The 18,998-nt window shown below is 36.2% G+C and overlaps 1 protein-coding gene across 1 annotated transcript in view; it reads right to left on the minus strand.

The window, feature by feature from the left end:
- The window catches only part of PHF3 (PHD finger protein 3), a 91,795-nt gene extending 76,820 nt beyond the window's left edge, over positions 1–14,975 (minus strand). The window contains exon 1 of the mRNA XM_042783054.1: positions 14,714–14,975. Coding sequence (XP_042638988.1) covers positions 14,714–14,957 — 244 coding nt within the window. The 5' untranslated portion in view covers positions 14,958–14,975. The remainder of the gene's footprint in view (positions 1–14,713) is intronic.
- Positions 14,976–18,998: the final 4,023 nt, after the last annotated feature.

Consider the following 18,998-nt stretch of genomic DNA (forward strand, 5'->3'; position numbering starts at 1 on the left):
GTCAAGTGCCTAAGGCACTATGCTACCAGAGCTCTCCACTACTTCTGCATTATTCTTTAAGGTTGCATAGTATTCCATTGTGTGTATGTACCAGAGTTTGGTTATCCATTCTTCTGTTGATGGACACCTAGGTTCTTTTCATCTTTTTGCTATTGCGGATAGTGCTACAATGAACATGGGTGTGCGTGTGTCTGTTCTTGTCACATCTTTAGGATATATACCCTACCTAGGATAGGATATATACCCTATCCTAAAGATGTAACAAGAACAGACACACGCACACCCATGTTCATCGTAGCACTATCCGCAATAGCAAAAAGATGAAAAGAACCTAGGTGTCCATCAACAGAAGAATGGATAACCAAACTCTGGTACATACACACAATGGAATACTATGCAACCTTAAAGAATAATGCAGAATATGCAAAACACCATATAACGTGGATGAACTTGGAGGATCTTATGCTGAGTGAAATTAAGTCAATCACAGCAGGGCAAATACTGTATTAGTTCATTATTGTAAAAAGTCAAGGAAAGGTTTATATATGGAAGAAAACTTTCTTTGTTGGTTAACAGGGGTGTGGGGGGGAGGGAACACTGCAAAAAGAAAAAAGAACCAGCTATATGGGTTCAACTTGATAAAAACAACTTGCAAGATTAGATGGGAACCTTAGGAGGCAGTGAATTTATGCTAATGAGGGACAACTCAGAGAATGGTTGCACAAACTGAAGAATTTAATCATCATAATTAAACTGCACATAAAGAAGCTGTTGAATTGGTATATGTTTTGCTGTAAATATTCTCAACAATAACATAATAAAATTTAGAAAAAAAAATAACTGGATCATTCATTTAATCTATAGCTTGTATTTTCAAAATATTTATCATGTTATGTGAGGGGCATTAATATATTAGTACATTTAAAAAACCCAAACTCAATGCCATGGAGTTGATTCCAACTCTTAGCGACCCCTACTGGGTTTCTGAGGCATTATCACTACGGAAGTAGATTGCCCAAATATTCAGTGTTCTAAGATTTTTGATACATGCATATGTTCATGCTATATGAACAGACAACTGAATTTTACAAACTGTGGCCCAAGTTCCACATCCATCAAGAATGATATACTGATCTTACCCTTACTACAACAGAAACGATTCTTGAGATTGTTAGCCGTTACTCAACATCCATTTAGCCATTCTTCCACATTCATTAGAATTCCTACATTTTGGCTGGGCAAATGGTCAACCAAAATAAAGATTATACTCTTCATTCTACTTTACTGCTAAATGTAGCAGCTGTGTAAGTTACAGCCAATGGTATCTAAGTTAAAATCACACATGCAAGTTCAAGCATATGATCTTAACAGAAAGAGGCATGTCTTATCTTTCCCCTTTCTCAGACAAAATGTAGCAGTATATACATACAACGGACTACGATTCAGCCATAAAAAAAAGTAGAGGGTCAGTAAAAAAGGTGAAGAGTCTCAATGAGATGGATTGACACAGTGGCTGCAATGAGGGGCTCACAAGCATAGCAATGACTCTGAGAATGGCTCAGGAGCAAGAAGCATTTCCTTCTATTGTACACAGGGTTATTGTGAGTCAGAGCCAATTGGATGGCACCTAAAAATTTTTACCGGAAATAGATTAAAAATATAACAGAGTAAAGAGCATAGAGATTTGTTTGTCATTCATTTTGATGTCAAAAAGTCACTGAGTTAACTAGACAAAGGAAAAGATCAAAACTGAGGTCAAGAAAATGTTTGCTCCAGGATCCTTGGATTTTCTTTATACAAAATTATGTTTAAATTATGAGCTAAATAATTCACTACTTTAAAGATTAAAAGCCTGCTCATAAACCATCTCTAGTTTGATTAATAAGTAAGCCAAATACCAACTTTTGCAAATCTAGTATGCAACACCACTCCGATTATAAGAAATAAGCATGTATTTGATTAACTTAGCACTACATTAAACAATTATCAAATTATAGAATCCTATTCCATCAAATTGCAAAGTCATAGAATTGTGGAGTCTTTCTGCTCACAGTGCCATTAAGCTTTTTTACTTCACTATTGGAATCTACTCAATGGCAACCAACAACAACGTGAAAATATATAAATGTACAATAATTACAGAATCATTTGTATTAGATTATATCCTCTTTTAATAATAAAAATAGTTCTGAAACAGATTATCAACCATGTTTAAATCAGTGTATACTAATGAAATAGGCTTACTTGCTTAAATTCTGAGCTGAGATTACAGACAAGCTATAAAAACAAATTTTGATTATATACGCTTAAGCAGTTAAAAAAATTCTTATGAGGACAAAGAATGAGGCTGAAGGGAATTCAGCTGGGGAAAAAGGAAAAGGCAAAGTGATGATGACAGCATGCAAATAATAAAAGGGAAAAGGCCAACATACATACATATTTCAAAACGTCCCACAACAAAAGTTTTAAAAGCCCTTGTCTTTCACACTTCCGCATAAAATCTGGCCCAGAAGCCAGGCTTATTCTTTATTCCCCTAAATCAGCAGAGTTATGGGTTAAAAAAGGATTTGAAAGCTAACCTGGAAATCTGACCATTCTCAATCTTTCTTAATGGGTAATGTGGCTAAAACGATGGACTCCAGCGCATACTAGGGATCATGAAGATGGCACCAGACTTTGAAAACTTTAATTTTGTTATACACAGGGTCACCATGAATTGGAGCCAACTTGATGGCAACTAACAACACAAAGCAAAAATTATCCATGCCAAAATTATCTTCATTTATGTCTGAAACTATGAAGCTTCTCCTGTCCATCCTGCATTAGAAAGGACTCCAAAATAATTTTCTGAGGAAAGTTCTGCTTCACCTTAATATATTTAAAATTTGGTATGAGAAATTATACCCAAAACAGGTTATTTGAAAATTTATCCTGGGACTAAGTCAGACCATTATATTGGTCCTTAAAGTACAGTTTATACTGGGATACATATTGAGGGATATTACAAGGAAGCGCCCTATGTACATCATAGGTATGCTGTGAGATGATATTATTTTATCACAAGGTGCCCTGGTGTCACAGTGGTTAAGGACTCAGCTGCTAACTGAAAGGTTGGCAGTTCAAAGCCACCAGCTGCTACATGGGAAAAAAGATGTAGCAGTCTGCCTCTGTAAAGATTTATAGCCCTATGGGGCAGGTTCTACTTTCTCCTATAGGGTAGCTTTGAGTCAGAAGTGACTCAACAGCAGAGTGGCTATTATATCATACATGATGGTAAAACTGTGAATAAATTTTTTTTCCAGTTTTACTGTCAGATAGTTTTTCTATTCCTAGGTGTTTCCTTGTTTTACCTTAAGAACACTTTAATCTTTACTTTAGAATGTTTTCCTCCTCACAATGACTGCTAGAAATCTGAGAGCCAAGGCTGTGCTCCACTTGCAGCATGCATTTTATTTACTATCTTAATTCCTAGTCCACCACTCTATCCTGCCCTACTTTTCCTTTTCCTTGTGTTATTTTCTTAGTCAAAACGCACTGAACGCCTACTATTAGCTAGGCACTATTCTAAACACTTGGGGAATATCAGTGAACAACATATAGAGAGCAATGGGGACTAGCTATTACTCTATATATGTGGAGCTAAATTATGTAATTTTTATAATGTGTAATAATTAAAGTGCTTACGCGTATACTCCCATAAATACTTTGTGGAATAAAACAGTACTGTCAAAACTATGAAGGATCTTGGATTTCACTCTTGCACACCAACAAGCTACCTTACTGTTTCATGGATGCTGACAGAAGAGATGAGACCACTGACTCAGAAACAAAGAATTTTGTCATTCACAGCACAGCAAGCAGCACTATCATGTTATATTGGTTCCTCTTGCTCTTCAAGTTCCAGAAGGGCATTGCAGGTGGGCCTAGACACATGCTTGCTTATACAGTGGGATAAGATAAAAGGAGAGGAATATTGAGTGTGGAGAATTTATTGCTTTAATAGTGAGAAATAATCAAGTCTGCTCTGTGGGGCAGAGAGTGGGAAACAAATATTACTACTTCATCCTTCAAGAATGCTTGTTGCATCTGCAACCTATACAACTATGAGACCAGAAGAACTAGATGGTGCCCAGCTACCACTGCCATCCACTTGGAAGGGATGTAGGAGATCCTGCATAAAGAGGGAGAACAATGTGGTACAAAACTCAAAATCATTTGGAGGCAAAAAAAAAAAAAAAAAAGAAGGTGGGGACCAGGTTTGCTGGTCCAATAGAGCCTGGTGTAACCACTGAGACTATGGCCCCTAGCTGCCCTTCAGGTCTGGAATTGAACCCACAACTGTGGTTTCCAGCCAAACAAAGTACAGGCATGTGAGTTAAACATTTACCTCAAGTAGACACACGCCCTAGAGAGAACAATCATGGGAGAAGGAAGGGCTACTTATGCACAGGGAGATAGCTCAGGGTGCAGAAGAGTATGAATGGATGGACACTGGGAGGAGGTAACTATGGGGAGGAAGTGAGAGGGGAGCTGCTGCATTGTAAATTTTGGTCAATGACATGAGACAAAGTATATGTGAACTGCTGTATGAAAAGTGAATTTACTCTGTAAATCTTCACCCAAATCCAAAAAAAAAAAAAAAAAAAAAAGAATGCTTGTTGCAAACAAAACCCTAAGAAATGGCCTGGGTAAGGGGTCCCTGGGTAGTCCAACTGGTTAACGTGCTCAAAAGGCTAGAAGTTCAGATCCACCCAAAGCACTTTGGAAGAAAGGCTTGATCTATTTCTGATAAATCGGCCAGTGAAAACCCTCTGGAGCACAGGTCTACTCTGAAACACCTGGATCTGTGAGCCAGAAGTGACTGTGTTATCAGGACTTTGTATTCTTGTCATACCCAGCCAAGAATGTGAATGGACACTCAAGGTCTATAGTGGCCCTCTCCAAAAAATGTAAGTTAAATAAAAAATTAGTATTACTATGAACAGAAAAATTACACTAAACTTTAAGGAGCTCTGGTAGCATAGTGCCCAAGGCACCTGACCCCTAACCAAAAGGCTGGTGGTTCAAACCCACCACCCACTCTTCAGAAGGAAGGTTGGGCCTTCTACTTCCATAGTGATACTGCCTCGGAAACCCGAGGGGGTCGCTATGAGTCTAGTCCGACTCAATGGCAAGTAACAACAACATACTAAACTTTAAGCTCCGTGGAAATAGATGCTAAGCATTATTTTATTCAACTCTGTATATCCACTGCCTACCATACTACTGGCACAAAATATTCAATAAATGAATAAAGCCAAAGACAACTCATTTTTAACAAAGTTTCTTCAAATTAATAATTATTCTTCACCCTAAATTTAAGTACAAAATGGAAGATAGTTTTTTCTTTCTTTTAGTGAAATGAATTCTATCTTGAATCACCTTTACCTAATAAGGAATGTTTAAATCCGTTTTTAGTCCATTTCGACCTGCTAACACTAATTAAAGATGCATCCTTAAAGCATCTTTCTAGTATCCATAATAGACTAAATAACTAGTCTACAACTTTCTCCCTCTAAAACTCCTTGCTTTGTAACATCCATTTCTGGCATTCATAAATCTCTCCTACAGACATACATATTTGACAGGGAAAAAAAAAGGAACAGTCCTCTTTATTTAAAAAATACTTCTTTGTACTAATTTTGCTGACTATAACCGACTCAATGGCACATAACAACAACAACAAAGCTAAATGAAATTTGAGAACCAGTTTAGAGCATTGTTCATGTGCTTGGAAGTAGAAAGACTTACAATCTACTCCAGTCCAAAACCAAAACAAAACCTACTGCCATCAAGTCAAGTCTGACTCATAGAGACCCACATTAGGTTTCTGAGGCGGTAAATCTTTATGGAAGTTGATTGCCCTATCTTTCTTCCCCAGAGTGGTTAGTGAGTTTGAACCCCCAACCTTCTGGTTAGCAGTCAAATGCCTTAGACATTTCACCACCAGAGCCAGTCCATATGCCATAAATTGCTTATTAGTGATCTTGGGAAATAAACCACTCTTGAAATCTTGGGTTACTCAAGACAACATACTAAATTTATAGATTAACTTTAAGATTAATATCAGTACTGTGACAGTTAAGGTTGTGTGCCAACTTTGCTGGATCATGATCCTAAGTAGTTTAAGCAGCTGTGGTATGGTCATTCCCATGACGAGATCTGGTGTAAGGTAATCAGTTACCTCCACGGTGGGATATGATGTGAGCAGCCAATCAGTTGAAAGGGATTTCCTCAGGGGTGTGGCCTGCTTCATTCTTACACACACACACACACACATAAGTATATATACATACACACATGAACATGCACATTTTTGCACACATACATATCCACATACCTCCTGGGGAAACTCTCATTCTTTCTGTTGGATCTGGATCCTACGTCTAGCTTACTACCATCTGGTTTTTGGAGCTGAACCAGTGGCCTGCCATATTGCCTGCCCATCTTGGAATTGTTGCCTTCGCTGCCTGTAAGGCAACAATCTGCCACTCTAACTGCCAATCCTGGATTTGTCATCCACTGAAGTCAACAGCCTGCCATGTTGCCTGCTGATCTTGGGTTCATCAGCCCCTGCAGCTGCGCTGAGTCAGGAAAAGCTTCCAGCTTTACGTGTGACCCACAAAAGGAGTTGCCAGCCTCTACAACTGTGTGAGCCATTTCCCTGAGATAAATTTCTCTCCTTCTCTCCACACATACACACAAGCTTATTGGTTTTGCTTCTCTAAAAGACCCCGCCTAAGACAATTATCTACAGTTCTAAAGATTTCTGTGAAACGTTAATGAGATAACACCAGTAAAATACTTTTGCACACTACTTGGCACATTAATATCCACACAAATTTGCCATTTTATTCATTTATTTTATATATCATTTGTGTTGAGAAAGGAATTCTATTTTTATAAACTACCTACAAACTCTCCTTAAATCCATTTTCTCAAAAGTTTTGGTATTAAACTAGTTTCCTGACAACATACATAAACCAGCATTAACAGGTCAAAGACTAACTTATCATTTTAAGAGTCTAGTAACTTTCAAGCTCTGAGAAGTTTGTAAATAGATTTACTACTAACACAAAACTAGGAATTAAGATTTACTATAACTAATTTACTAATGGGTGAAGAAATCACTAAAAGAAGGAAACAAACACAAACTGGCCATGGAAGACCAATAAATAACATGGTAAAACTCAACATGGACAAGTACAAGATAATAAAGAACAGATAGGGCTCCAAAATCTGTAAGAATTAGTGGGTATTAGAAATTTAGGAGCTCTGGTAGCATAGTAGCTAAAGCACTTGACTGCTAACCAGAAGGCTGGCGGTTCAAACCCACCAGCTACTCCTCGGAAAGAAGGTTGGGCAATCCTACTTCCATAGTGATACTGCCTCGGAAACCCAAGGAGGGGTCGCTATGAGTTGGGGCCAACTCAACGGCACATAACAACAACAACAACAACAACAGAAATTTTATACCAATTATGATTTAACTACAGAGCAGTGAAAACCCACTCAGCAGCTCTGCAAAAGAAAAACCTGGCCATAAAGACTACAACCTGGAAAACCCCATAGGGGCACTTCTATTCTGTGACATGAGTCATTACTGAGTGGAAATTGACTCAAGGCCATCTAATAAAAACCATAATTTAACTAAAAGAATCACTAGTTCAATAGAGCACCATTTGCATATCTTTTATCTCCTTTCCCCCAATGATTCCATTAAAATGAAAATAAAGACATAAAGAATAAAAAAGTCCATAACAACAAAGAGAACAAGAAGTGAACTTAACAAGCAGATGAAGTATTTCAACACATTTCTGGAAGATGAAAAGAATAAGAGATTAATCAGACAAAGCATTAAAAAGCCACAGTCTATATGAGACCAGGAAGAACTAGATGGTGCCCGGCTACCACTGTCAACCACTCAGAAGGGGATCTATGTAGGAAATCCTGGATAGAGAGGGAGAACAATGTGGAACAAAACTCAAAATCATTTGGAAAAAAAAAGGGGGGATTTGCTGGTCTGATAGAGCCTGGTGGAACCACTGAGACTATGGCCCCTAGCTGCCCCTCAGGTCTGGAATTGAACCCACACCTATGTCTTCTAGCCAAACAAAAGACAGGCATAGGAGTTGAACATTTACCTGAGGTAGATATACTCCTTGGAGAGAACAATCATGGGAGAAAGAAGGGCTGTTCATGCACAGGGAGACAGCTCAGGGGGCAGGGGTGCATGGAGGGATGGACACGCAAGAGGTGGCTGTCGGGAGGAAGTGGGAGGAGAGGTGTTGCATTGTGGTGAACTGTGCTCAATGTCATGAGACAAAAGTGTATGTGAACTGCTGTATGGGAAGTGAATTTGCTCTGTAAATTTTCACCCAAATCACAATTTAAAAAAATAATAAAATAACCAAACCAAACTCACTGTTTAGAAAAAAAAAAAAAAAAGCCACAGTCTAAAGATAAAGAAGCTGCAAGCTTAAGGAGCCACACTGACCAACAAACATTTAGAGTCTCTAGAAACAAAAATGATACAAAGAAGTTAGTGAGCCAAGACAGAAATAAGCAATTAACTGACATTGATCAAACCCTTTCCTTTCCTCCCCTCCTACATCAGTATCCAACAAAGACTACAGCCAGGCATCAGAGCCCAAGAAAATATTTTCTTATCCTTAACTGAAACAAAATGAACCTCAGGAAATAAGGTAGTTCTCACCTAATGATAACATGCTTCTTAATTTATTACCTTATTAAGAAATTCCTCAAAATAGCTGCAAGCTAGCTATCTAACATATCACAGGTAAAGCTGGAAGCTTTTCCTGACTCACCCAGCTGCAGGGGCTGATGAACCCAAGATCAGCAGGCAACATAGCAGGCTGTTGACAAATCCTGGATGACAAATCCAGGATTGGCAGTTAAAATGGCAGATTGTTGGCTCACAGGCTGTGAAGGAAACAATTCCAAGATGGGCAGGCAATATGGCAGGACAATGGTTCAGCTCCAACAGTAACTTCTTCTTGTTGTGTGCCTCTGAGTGGACTCTCATTCATATCAACCTTACATGACAGAACAGAAATGCCTCATAGGGTTTCCTATGTTGTAATCTTTATGGGAGCAGAACAGCAGGTCATCTTTTCTCTCACAGCTAAGTGGGTTCAAACAGCCGACCTTCAAATCAGTAGCCAACCATTTAACCACTATGCCATTAGGACTCTCAAATTTGACATAAGTTTCCTATTTCCCTCCATTTTAAATATGAAGTAATCAACAATAATCAGACATTAGAAGAAAGCCTGTTAACACTACGGAAAATATCAAGATAAACAAATAGAAAACAAACATAATTCAAACTATGGAAGATCCTCTTAACATATTCATGAGAACAGAATGCCGTTTAAAAAAAATGGTATGAAGAGAGCACAAAAAAGAGTTGTTAGAAAAGTAACATAATTGTCAAACTCAGATATTCAAAGAGATGGAAAATATGAGTAAGGAATCTCTAAAGAGATACAAAGCAAAAAGGCAGAAACAACAGAATAAACAGTTAAGAAACATGGGGGTTAATACAGAAAGATCAACATCTGACTAATAAGTTTTCAGAAAAAAACTAAGAAAATTGCCCAAACTTGAAAGGATCACTCTTGAAATTGAAAAGGTCCACCAAGTCCCTAGCAAAAATAAATGAAAGACTAAAACCAGACAATCACTGTAAAATTTCAGAATACCAAAAGATATGGAGATCCTAAAAGCTGGGATAGAAGGAAGGACACCCAACAATGCAATGAGACTCATGTAAGAATAGTAACCCATTAGCACTATCAGATGTGAAACAAAAACCTTCTCCAAATAAGATATACAAATGCTCAAAAAGCACATAAAAAGATGGTCAACATCTTAGTCTTAGAGAAATGCAAATCAAAACCACAGTGAGATACCTCTTCACACCCACAAGGATGGTGGTGATCATAAAAACAAAAAATAACAAGTGCTGATAAAGATGTGAAGAAACTGGAACTTGTGTGCATTACTGCTGGTAGGAATGTAAAATGGTGCAACTGCTGTGGAAAACAGTTTGGCAGGGTCTCAAAATAAAATACAAACCTGCCATATGACCCAGCGATTCTACTCCTACTTATATCCCCAAACGACTTGAAAGCAGAGACTCACACAGATACTTGAATATAAGTGTTCACAGAAGCATAATTCATTAGAGCCAAAAGGTAGAAGCAATCCAAGTGTCTATCAACAGATTAATGTAAAACAAAATACAGTCCATATAGGGGACAAAATTCTGATGTGTGCTACAACATAAGTGAATCTTGAAAATATTATGCTAAGTGAAAAGAAGTCAGACACAAAAGGAGTTACATGAAATACTTAGAACAGGCAAATAAATGCATAGAGACCAGAGACCAAGGGTTGAGTGGCTACCAGGTGCTGATGGGTGAGGTGGTGGAGGGAGTTATGGCTTAAAGGGTACTGAGTTTCTGTTTGAGAGTAACGGAAAACTTCTGGAAACAGTGATGGTGGATGCATAACATGGTAAATGTAATTAATGTCAATGAATTATACAATTAAAAATAGTTAAAATGGCAAAATGTACACTGTATTTTACCATCAATTTAAAAAAAAACAGTTAAAAAATTTTTGTGCCTAACAAACAATAAATCACTCTATTGCCAAGAATTTGTAAAATGAGTCTTAACATGTATTACAATACTTTGCTCACAAGAAAAGCAGCACAAGCTTAAAATTTTATTAAGTAATACCACTTCATGTTGTTTAACATCAATTGAATTCATGATAGGAAACTTAGCGAACAGTCTGCTTTACAGTTGAGGGGAAAAAACATGTAAGTACATAACACGAAGCAACATTTAGAAAATACACAGAATACCTCTAAGGATTCAATGACTTTATTTGCTTTAACTCTGAATACCATGCTACAGAAGAGTTTTCGTTTATTTAACATAGTGAATGATGATTTTTTAAGTCATGATGCCACTAGGAAAAGACATCTTGGGTTCACTGAAGGATGCAGTGGCTACACATTCTATTTGAATGGAACCCAAACCAAAAATCCACTGCCAAAGAGTCAGTTCCAACTCACAGTAGCCCTACAGGGCACAGAACAGCCCCATTTGGTTTCCAAGGCTATCTTTACAGAAGCAGACTGCCTAATCTTTCTCCAACTGAGCGGCAGCTGGTTAAAACTACTGACCGTTTTGGTTAGTAGCTGAACATTTTTTTAACTACTATTCCAGCAGAGCCCCTATCTGAATGAAAGGCTGCTTTAAATACCCATAAATCTACACAAGGCTGTCTTGCTGGTCTGAAGACACTGTTTAAGCATACAGTAAAAAACTAACAGATCAAATTATAAACACTGAACAGTTTCTTTTCAATATACTGTGTAAAGAAATGGATTATAAATACACTACTTGTTTTTCACACTTATGTATCATAACTATCAATGTAAAAGGGGAACACATGTTTGTGAAATGAGATTAAAATAATTTGTTCGTAACACTGATAATGCTAGTAAAAATAACTTCAAAGATTTTGAACATACTCCTCAAGTGGTATACACATATGTAACAATGTATTCAGAATCTTGGACCTATTATTTGGGAAAATATTATTTTCTAACTTAAGGATAAGAAAACAGTAACTTTTTCAGAATATCAATAATTGGCTTGATAACCAAGAACAAACAACACGTAACTGTTTTCCTAACTCACTGGAATAAAACAAATAAAAAAAAACCCAATATATTACTGGCACCTCTATAAAACATACCTAAACACAGCAATAACAGAAAGAAATCCATTACAGAGTTAAGGAATCTACTGGTTGCTCTCTCTCAATCAAAGTGAAACAGCACTCCAACTTTTATACATCTGACAGTGCTAAAAAGTAATCCTGTTTCTTTCCTACTTTCCTAATTTTTAAAGCTACAATTTTTGGAGGTAGTTAAAATATAATGCAAGCTACTCTATTATATCAGGCCAAAAAATGGTCTTTGACAAGCAGAACAAATCAAACTAATTCAATACAGTAGAGAACAAGGCATTGCAGTTACTCTCTTTCTTAATTTTAGCACTGTCAAAATCAAAGTTACAAAACACTACAATCTATAGCTTTAACTGGCCAGAGGAACACTGACAGGGTCATTTCCCTGCTGGACTTCAGTCATGACAATTAATTAGTAAGTTTCTACAGATGCAGGTATAAACATCTGACTAAGATCTATGTAGTTTTTTTTTTTTTTAAACAAAAAGCTGAAGAGTTTATGAACAGCTAAAAAGTTATAAAAGCTGACCACATGAAGTTTTCATTAAGACAATAAAATGTCTTCTTTGAACTCTCAAATCTAAAATTATTTCAAAATAAAAAGTTAAAACAATTTTTTCCCAAAAATATTTTCCACTTTGCTATTTTTTAGAAAATGGACAGGCCTTTTACTAAATCCAACATCACAAAGGGCAAAGGAAACTTTGAAGCAATCAAGATAAATCTCCTGCCTGATGGCACGTTCAACCTAAACAATCCTAAACAGACAAGCTTTATTATTTTAAGTATCTTCCACATATTCCCTTGTCTATCTTAGAAACATACATACCACACATATATTAATACAAACAACTCTGCTAGAGAAGCAAGAAAAGTAATTGTAGCAAACAAATTTTGATAAGGGAATTTAGAAAATATTTCTTCTTAAATTTTAAACTTAAAACAAAAAAGTTTTAAGTTTAAAAACTAACAGAACTTAAGCATTAATAAATCACACCTCATTTTTTTTTCTTAAGTACTTCAGTAAAGGCATTTAAGTCTTCTATGAGCAAAAGAAATCATCAAAACTGAAGAGATTTTTCACATCAGTAAGAACTTTTCATAGCAACAGACATCAATTCTTTTTAAAAAGGACAGTAAGTAGAATTCTGGTAGTATTACTAAAGGACTGGAATTTTATAAGTCAAATTGAATGACATAAGCCCCAATTCGAGGCCCAGTATAACATCTTTGAGGCTAATTGTATTTCCAATAACAAGCACATAAATTCAATTAAGTGTTCTGATGAATTTGGACTAAAATGGGAAACCATGCACATAACTTAAAATTGTCAAAAGTGTTTGGCGATAAAAAATAGTTAAATCTACTGTACTGACACAGGCACCAAAGTCAAAAACTTGAACAATGCATACATAAAACAAAATTGTAAAAGCTTTAAAACATTTAGAATACAACAACAAAAACAATGTAAGCCTAAGCAATAACACAACACAATGTATATAATTCAGAGATATACCATTAGCAGGCAATTCAAAAAGACCTCAGTGTTAAAAACTTGTTAAAATGAAAGTAATTCCTAGCAGTCAAAGTGCTGAGGTTTTCAGGTAGAATAATCTGACAAACTTAGGGGTGAACAGCAGACCACCGGTTTCAAACTTTAAGTATTACTATATTAAATTTAAAATATTAGGTAGAAAATATTAAAAGATAATGAAAAACACACTGGAAAACTATAGAGCAACACAAATCTATAGTCATTGAAAAAAACAGACCAACACCACATAAACCTGTGAACTACTCTAGGGAATAATGGGAGAAAGCCTTCTCTATGGGAAGCTCATTTTCGTTTATCTAATTTTAGCTTACAGAATAGCTAATTGCCTCAAAGTTTATAGTAATTTTTCTTTTCTTTACTTTATAAAAGAAAACCTACATGCTGTCCACATAGTAATTTAACTCCAAAGTACTTTCTCATTAAAAATCATTTAGCCCTACAAAAGTTACTATTCCCAATCTTTTTGCTGCTTCAACTATAGATCCCAGAATCAGCTGTCCAATGGAAATATAATGCAAACCATATATGCAATTTTAAGCTGTGAAAGAGTCACTATAAAAGAGGCAAAAAGAAAATGTTTTATCAAAAATAGCCAAAATATCATTTCAACATGTAATCAGAATTTTAAAAATCTGGTAAAATAGTTTACATACATATATATATATATATATATATATATATATATATATATATATATATGTGCATATATATAGACATTCAAATCCAATGGGCATTTTACAGCACATCTCAATTTGAACTAGCTACATTTCAAGTGCTCAATAGCTATATGTAGTTAAAGGTTACTGTATTGAACAGCACAGGGCTAGAGTTATTTGTCTGGGTTTTGAGATGCATGGAACAAAATACCAAAGGATCTGAATAAAGAAGTAAAGAATACAGTAAATGTGAAGAGCTGCTAGGGACACTGAAAAAGTGTCAAGCGCACAATTCATCCTTCTCCCTTGACTCCAGATAGGCCTATGCCTAGGATAACATGTCCCAATTTGCCAGGGAGAATCCAACTTATACTGTTGTTATGACATAGTTATTAACAACACCTTTTAATTCTCAAAAGTGTCCCAATTTAGATAATAAATTATATGGTCATCCTACCTACAACATCCTGAGAGATAAAGTCACACTCCTTGAAAGAAAATTTAGTTTAAGTTCTAATTCTGATGCCTAGAAAAGAAGTCTTAAATTCAAAGGGAAAACCCTAAATTCTCTATCCTCATCATCACTAAAAAAAAAAAAAAAAAAAAAGGTTGCTGAAAATTTATTTTAAATTGCAGACTGAAAAAAAAAAAAAAAAAAAGTAAGAATTACCTGTTGAACAAGGCATCTGGAAATTGGGATCATTGCTATCCAAAACAGGCAAACAGAACTGGTTACTTGCAGATCCTAGCATAGGATCCTTATCGCTGAGCATGTTCTTCAGCGAGTCCTCTAAGACATTTTGACTTGTACTAAAATCCTCACAGACTTCATTCTCCAGGTTGGATCCTAGAAATAGGGCATCATCTAAGTGTTCAGTAGGAATTAAATGATTAAATGTATCAACTATATCCATGAAGACTTCTGTGTGTCTTTCAGCCCTATAGAAAGACAAAAAAAATACCATAAGAAATAAAGCTATCAATTGAAAATCACCTAAAACCAAATTATTTTAATAGTTTTGAGTCTAAAAACACACGTAAGGTATTTCTGAATGGCTGTTTAAAAAAATTCCTCAATGTTTTTAGAAAATACATTTGGAGTAAAATGAATCTTTACTAAATAATGTTTCTTCATCATGCATGAAGAGTATCAGTTTACCAGAAATTCTATTAAATGTTTACTTGGTTCATTAATTTTAGGAGGAAAAAAAAGCTAAGTATATAATCTTTTGATTTAACACATTTGAAAGAAATACATGGTTTAAACCATAAAAACCATGTTTTTAACCATAACTTTTTCATAAATTAATTAGACATTGCTTTTACAGTAAGTCCATATAAAAGAGCGGAAAATCAAATCTTTTAAATTATTGTCTTATACCAATTAAAACTGTTAAGTAGCCTTGTTTTATTTACAAAGCATTTAAATTAAAGAAAGATATAGATACAAAAAAGTTTTTTTTCTGGGAGTAGGAAAAGAAAATGGAAAGAAATTTAAACTCAACAAATCAGAACAACAACAAAACTACACACGCATACACAAGCGTGCACATAGAATTTTTTAAAACTATTAAGTTATTAGTGTTACTAAAATTCGAAACAATATAAATGTCCATTTATCTACCAAAATTTTCTCGGAAAAAAAAAAAAAACTAACCTTGAACTCTTTCTCCTATAAAACTGGGGAAGGGTAAGTTCAAAGATACTCTACCATTTATTGACTATGTTACACGGCGGCACTGTGCATTTTACTTATCTGTACATCACTGTTGAAACCACTCCCCACCCCACTCCACCCCCAAAAACAGAAACACCTACTGCTGTCAAGTACATGCCAACTCATAGTGACCCTGTAGGATGAAGCAGAATTGCCCAATAGGATTTTCAAGGCTGTAATCTTTACAGAAGCAGACTGACTCATATTTCTCCCATAGAGAGTCTGGTGGTTTCGAACTACTGACCTTTCAGTTAGCAGCTGAGCGCTTAACCACTGCACCACCAGGGCTCCTTTTATATCATTTAGATACTTGCTTTACAAAGAACAAAAAAACACAAAGAGTTTAAAAGCCTTCCCAAAGTCACAAAACAGAAGCAAGAGTCAAACGTAGGTTTCAAGCTTCCCAGCCCATGCCCATAATTTTTTACACCAAGCTAACCAAAGAAAGGAACCAAATGCACTGCCGTCAAGCCGGACCCGACTCATAGAGACCCCTACTTGGGTTTCCGAGGCAGTATCACTATGGAAGTAGATTGCCCAACCTCCTTCTGAAGAGTGGCTGGTAGGTCTGAACTGCCAGCCTCCTGGTTAGCGGTCAAATGCCTTAGGCACTAAGCCATCAGAGTCCTACACTGAGCTAAGGAGCTGGAAAAATTTAACTAGAGGCTCTCCTTTAAAAGCAATTTCACCCATTTTCACCCGTTGCCTTAATCCTGGGAAAAGAGAGGGATGAACTGCAAAGGGGCAGTAAGATATTTTGGGGATGGTGGAAAAAATGTTTTAAATTTTTATTGTGGTGGTGGTTTCATGGATGTACATACCTGCCGAAATTCATTAAGGTGCTCTTATTAAATGAATGCAATTTATTATACCACAACTAATAAACACAGAAGCAAGGATGGGAAGACTTTGATTCAAACACTTTAGACATTTTATCAGGAGGGACCAGTCCATGAAGAAAGATAACATGCTTGATCAAGTGTTAGCAAAAAAGAGGAAGATTTTCAACAAGATCAACTGACAAGGCTTTAACAATGGGCTTGAACATAGCAATGATTTTGAGGATGGTCTAAGACAGGGCAGTGTTTTGTTCTGTTGTACATTGGGTTGCCATGAGTTGAAAATGACTTAACAGCACCTAACAACAACAACTAAAAAAATATAATTTCCTCACTTTCATGAGTTAATTGCCTTCTGAATGTACCAGAAGTTTTAGTACTTCTCCTCAAATTTAATATTTACACTGAATACTAATAAACCTTGCAATACAATGCTAACTATTTTATTAACTTGCTATTTGCATGCATTTCCTAATAATAACATAAACAGCAAATTACAATTAGCAATGCTGATGAAAGCCAGGAGAAGTTCCTTTAAGATTTAATTCCTCACAGCTATGTGATCTCAGTCCCTAGGAAAGAAAGCCAATACTTCAATACACACTGAATCTACATAATGACAACTGCTTTGGGGTTTTTGTTTTAGTACTTCCACTAATGCTTCTTGGGTCTAAAGAAAACTAGTAAATTGTAGTAATTAAGAAAAACTTACAAAAAAAATTTTACTGTTTACAAAATTAAGTAGACAGAACTACCAACTAATTAACTTAGCAGAATATACTAGAATCCAAAGTTTACTGCCAGCCAAAATTACCTTCTATTCAGAGTTACATCCCAATTAGTAACCTCTTTCTTTCCAGAGAAGTCAAAGAGAAAAAAAGATAATTCCACCTGAGAACAAATGGCTAACATTTCTTTCTAAAAAATGGTATGCTGAATCTCATGAATACGCACACAACTCCATAGTAACACAAGCTAGTAAATTCTACAAACTTCGCCTGTTCTGTCTTTCTGTTGCACTATTACTACTCACTGTGTGCTTTCAAGTGGTGAGGACACTGGGAACACTGAGAAGTAACAATCACACAGATCAAGATCACAAAGCAATAAGGAAAAACAGCCATTTCTAAATAGTTACCTTAGTTACAGTTTTTTTTTTCAATAGTACTGCTATTGTTGTTGTTGTTGTGTGCCATTGAGTCGGACCTGACTCATAGCGACCCCTCCTTGGGTTTCCAAGGCAGTATCACTACAGAAGTACTGCTATTAGTGAAAACAAAATGAGTGAATCAAACTCTCTAGTACTATTTTTTAGGGAAAACCAGTATTAAAGGGTAGTCTGGTAGTGCAACACCTAGGACATTTAACTGCTAACCAGAAGGCTGGTGGTTCAAACCCACTAGCCACTCCATGGAAGGAAGATGGAGCAATCTACTTCTATAAAGATTTACTGCCTCAGAAACCCAATGGGGGTTGCTATGAGTCAGAATTGACTCTCTGGTAGTGAGTTTGGTATTCTGGGTTTTAGCAGATGCTTCCCTTGATTTAAACAGGTATTAACCAGGAAAAAGCCTCCCACGGGTAGTAAATACATCTCCCATGGGTATGAAATGTGTAGAAGACTGAATATTTAATAAAGTTGTATTTTTTAAAAAAACATTATCTTTTCTTAAGTCAACAGATGTTTACTAAGCAGCTACCATTGCGTCAAACACCTTTAACAGAGCCATTGAGGACTGGGACTCTTCCAACAGAGGATAGAGTCTAAAGCATCCCAAACTTATGGGTCCAAAGAAGATGATTCCAAAAGATACAAGACTAGTGCTTTGTAGAATACATAATTTAAGAGAAATTGTTATAAATTAACAAGATTGATTTTTCATAAGCGGTTCCCAAGTGGTTCTGGGGGAAATTTCAAAGGAAGAATGCCAAAAATTATGATATACGCCACCCAAGACTATCCTGAAAGTAACATCTACTGAAGGTACAAAGCATTTTTTTTTTTTTTTTTTAACAGAGTTTCAGATATCAAAATTATTCAAGCACTTGGGATACAGGAAACTGAAATTCAACTTATGGGAGGAAACAGGGATCCTTAGAGTGCTCTGGTAGCGTAGTGCCTAAGGCACTTGACTGCTAACCAGAAGGCTGGCGGTTCAAACCCACCAGCCACTCCTCGGAAGGAAGGTTGGGCAATCTACTTCCATAGTGATACTGCCTCAGAAACCCAAGGAGGGGTCACTATGAGTTGGGTCCAACTCGATGGCACATGACAACAGAGTGATAATGAAGAGAAATCCCAGGAGTAAAGCAACAAGTCCACACTGGAGCAGCCCAAAGATTCTAAAAGACATTTATTTCTTCAAGGTTAAGTGTTAGAACAGTTGATGTGCTTGAAT

Source organism: Orycteropus afer, unplaced genomic scaffold, assembly GCF_000298275.1.
Source record: "Orycteropus afer afer isolate SDZICR_OR568_19922 unplaced genomic scaffold, OryAfe1.0 scaffold00615, whole genome shotgun sequence".
Classification (NCBI taxonomy): domain Eukaryota; kingdom Metazoa; phylum Chordata; class Mammalia; order Tubulidentata; family Orycteropodidae; genus Orycteropus; species Orycteropus afer.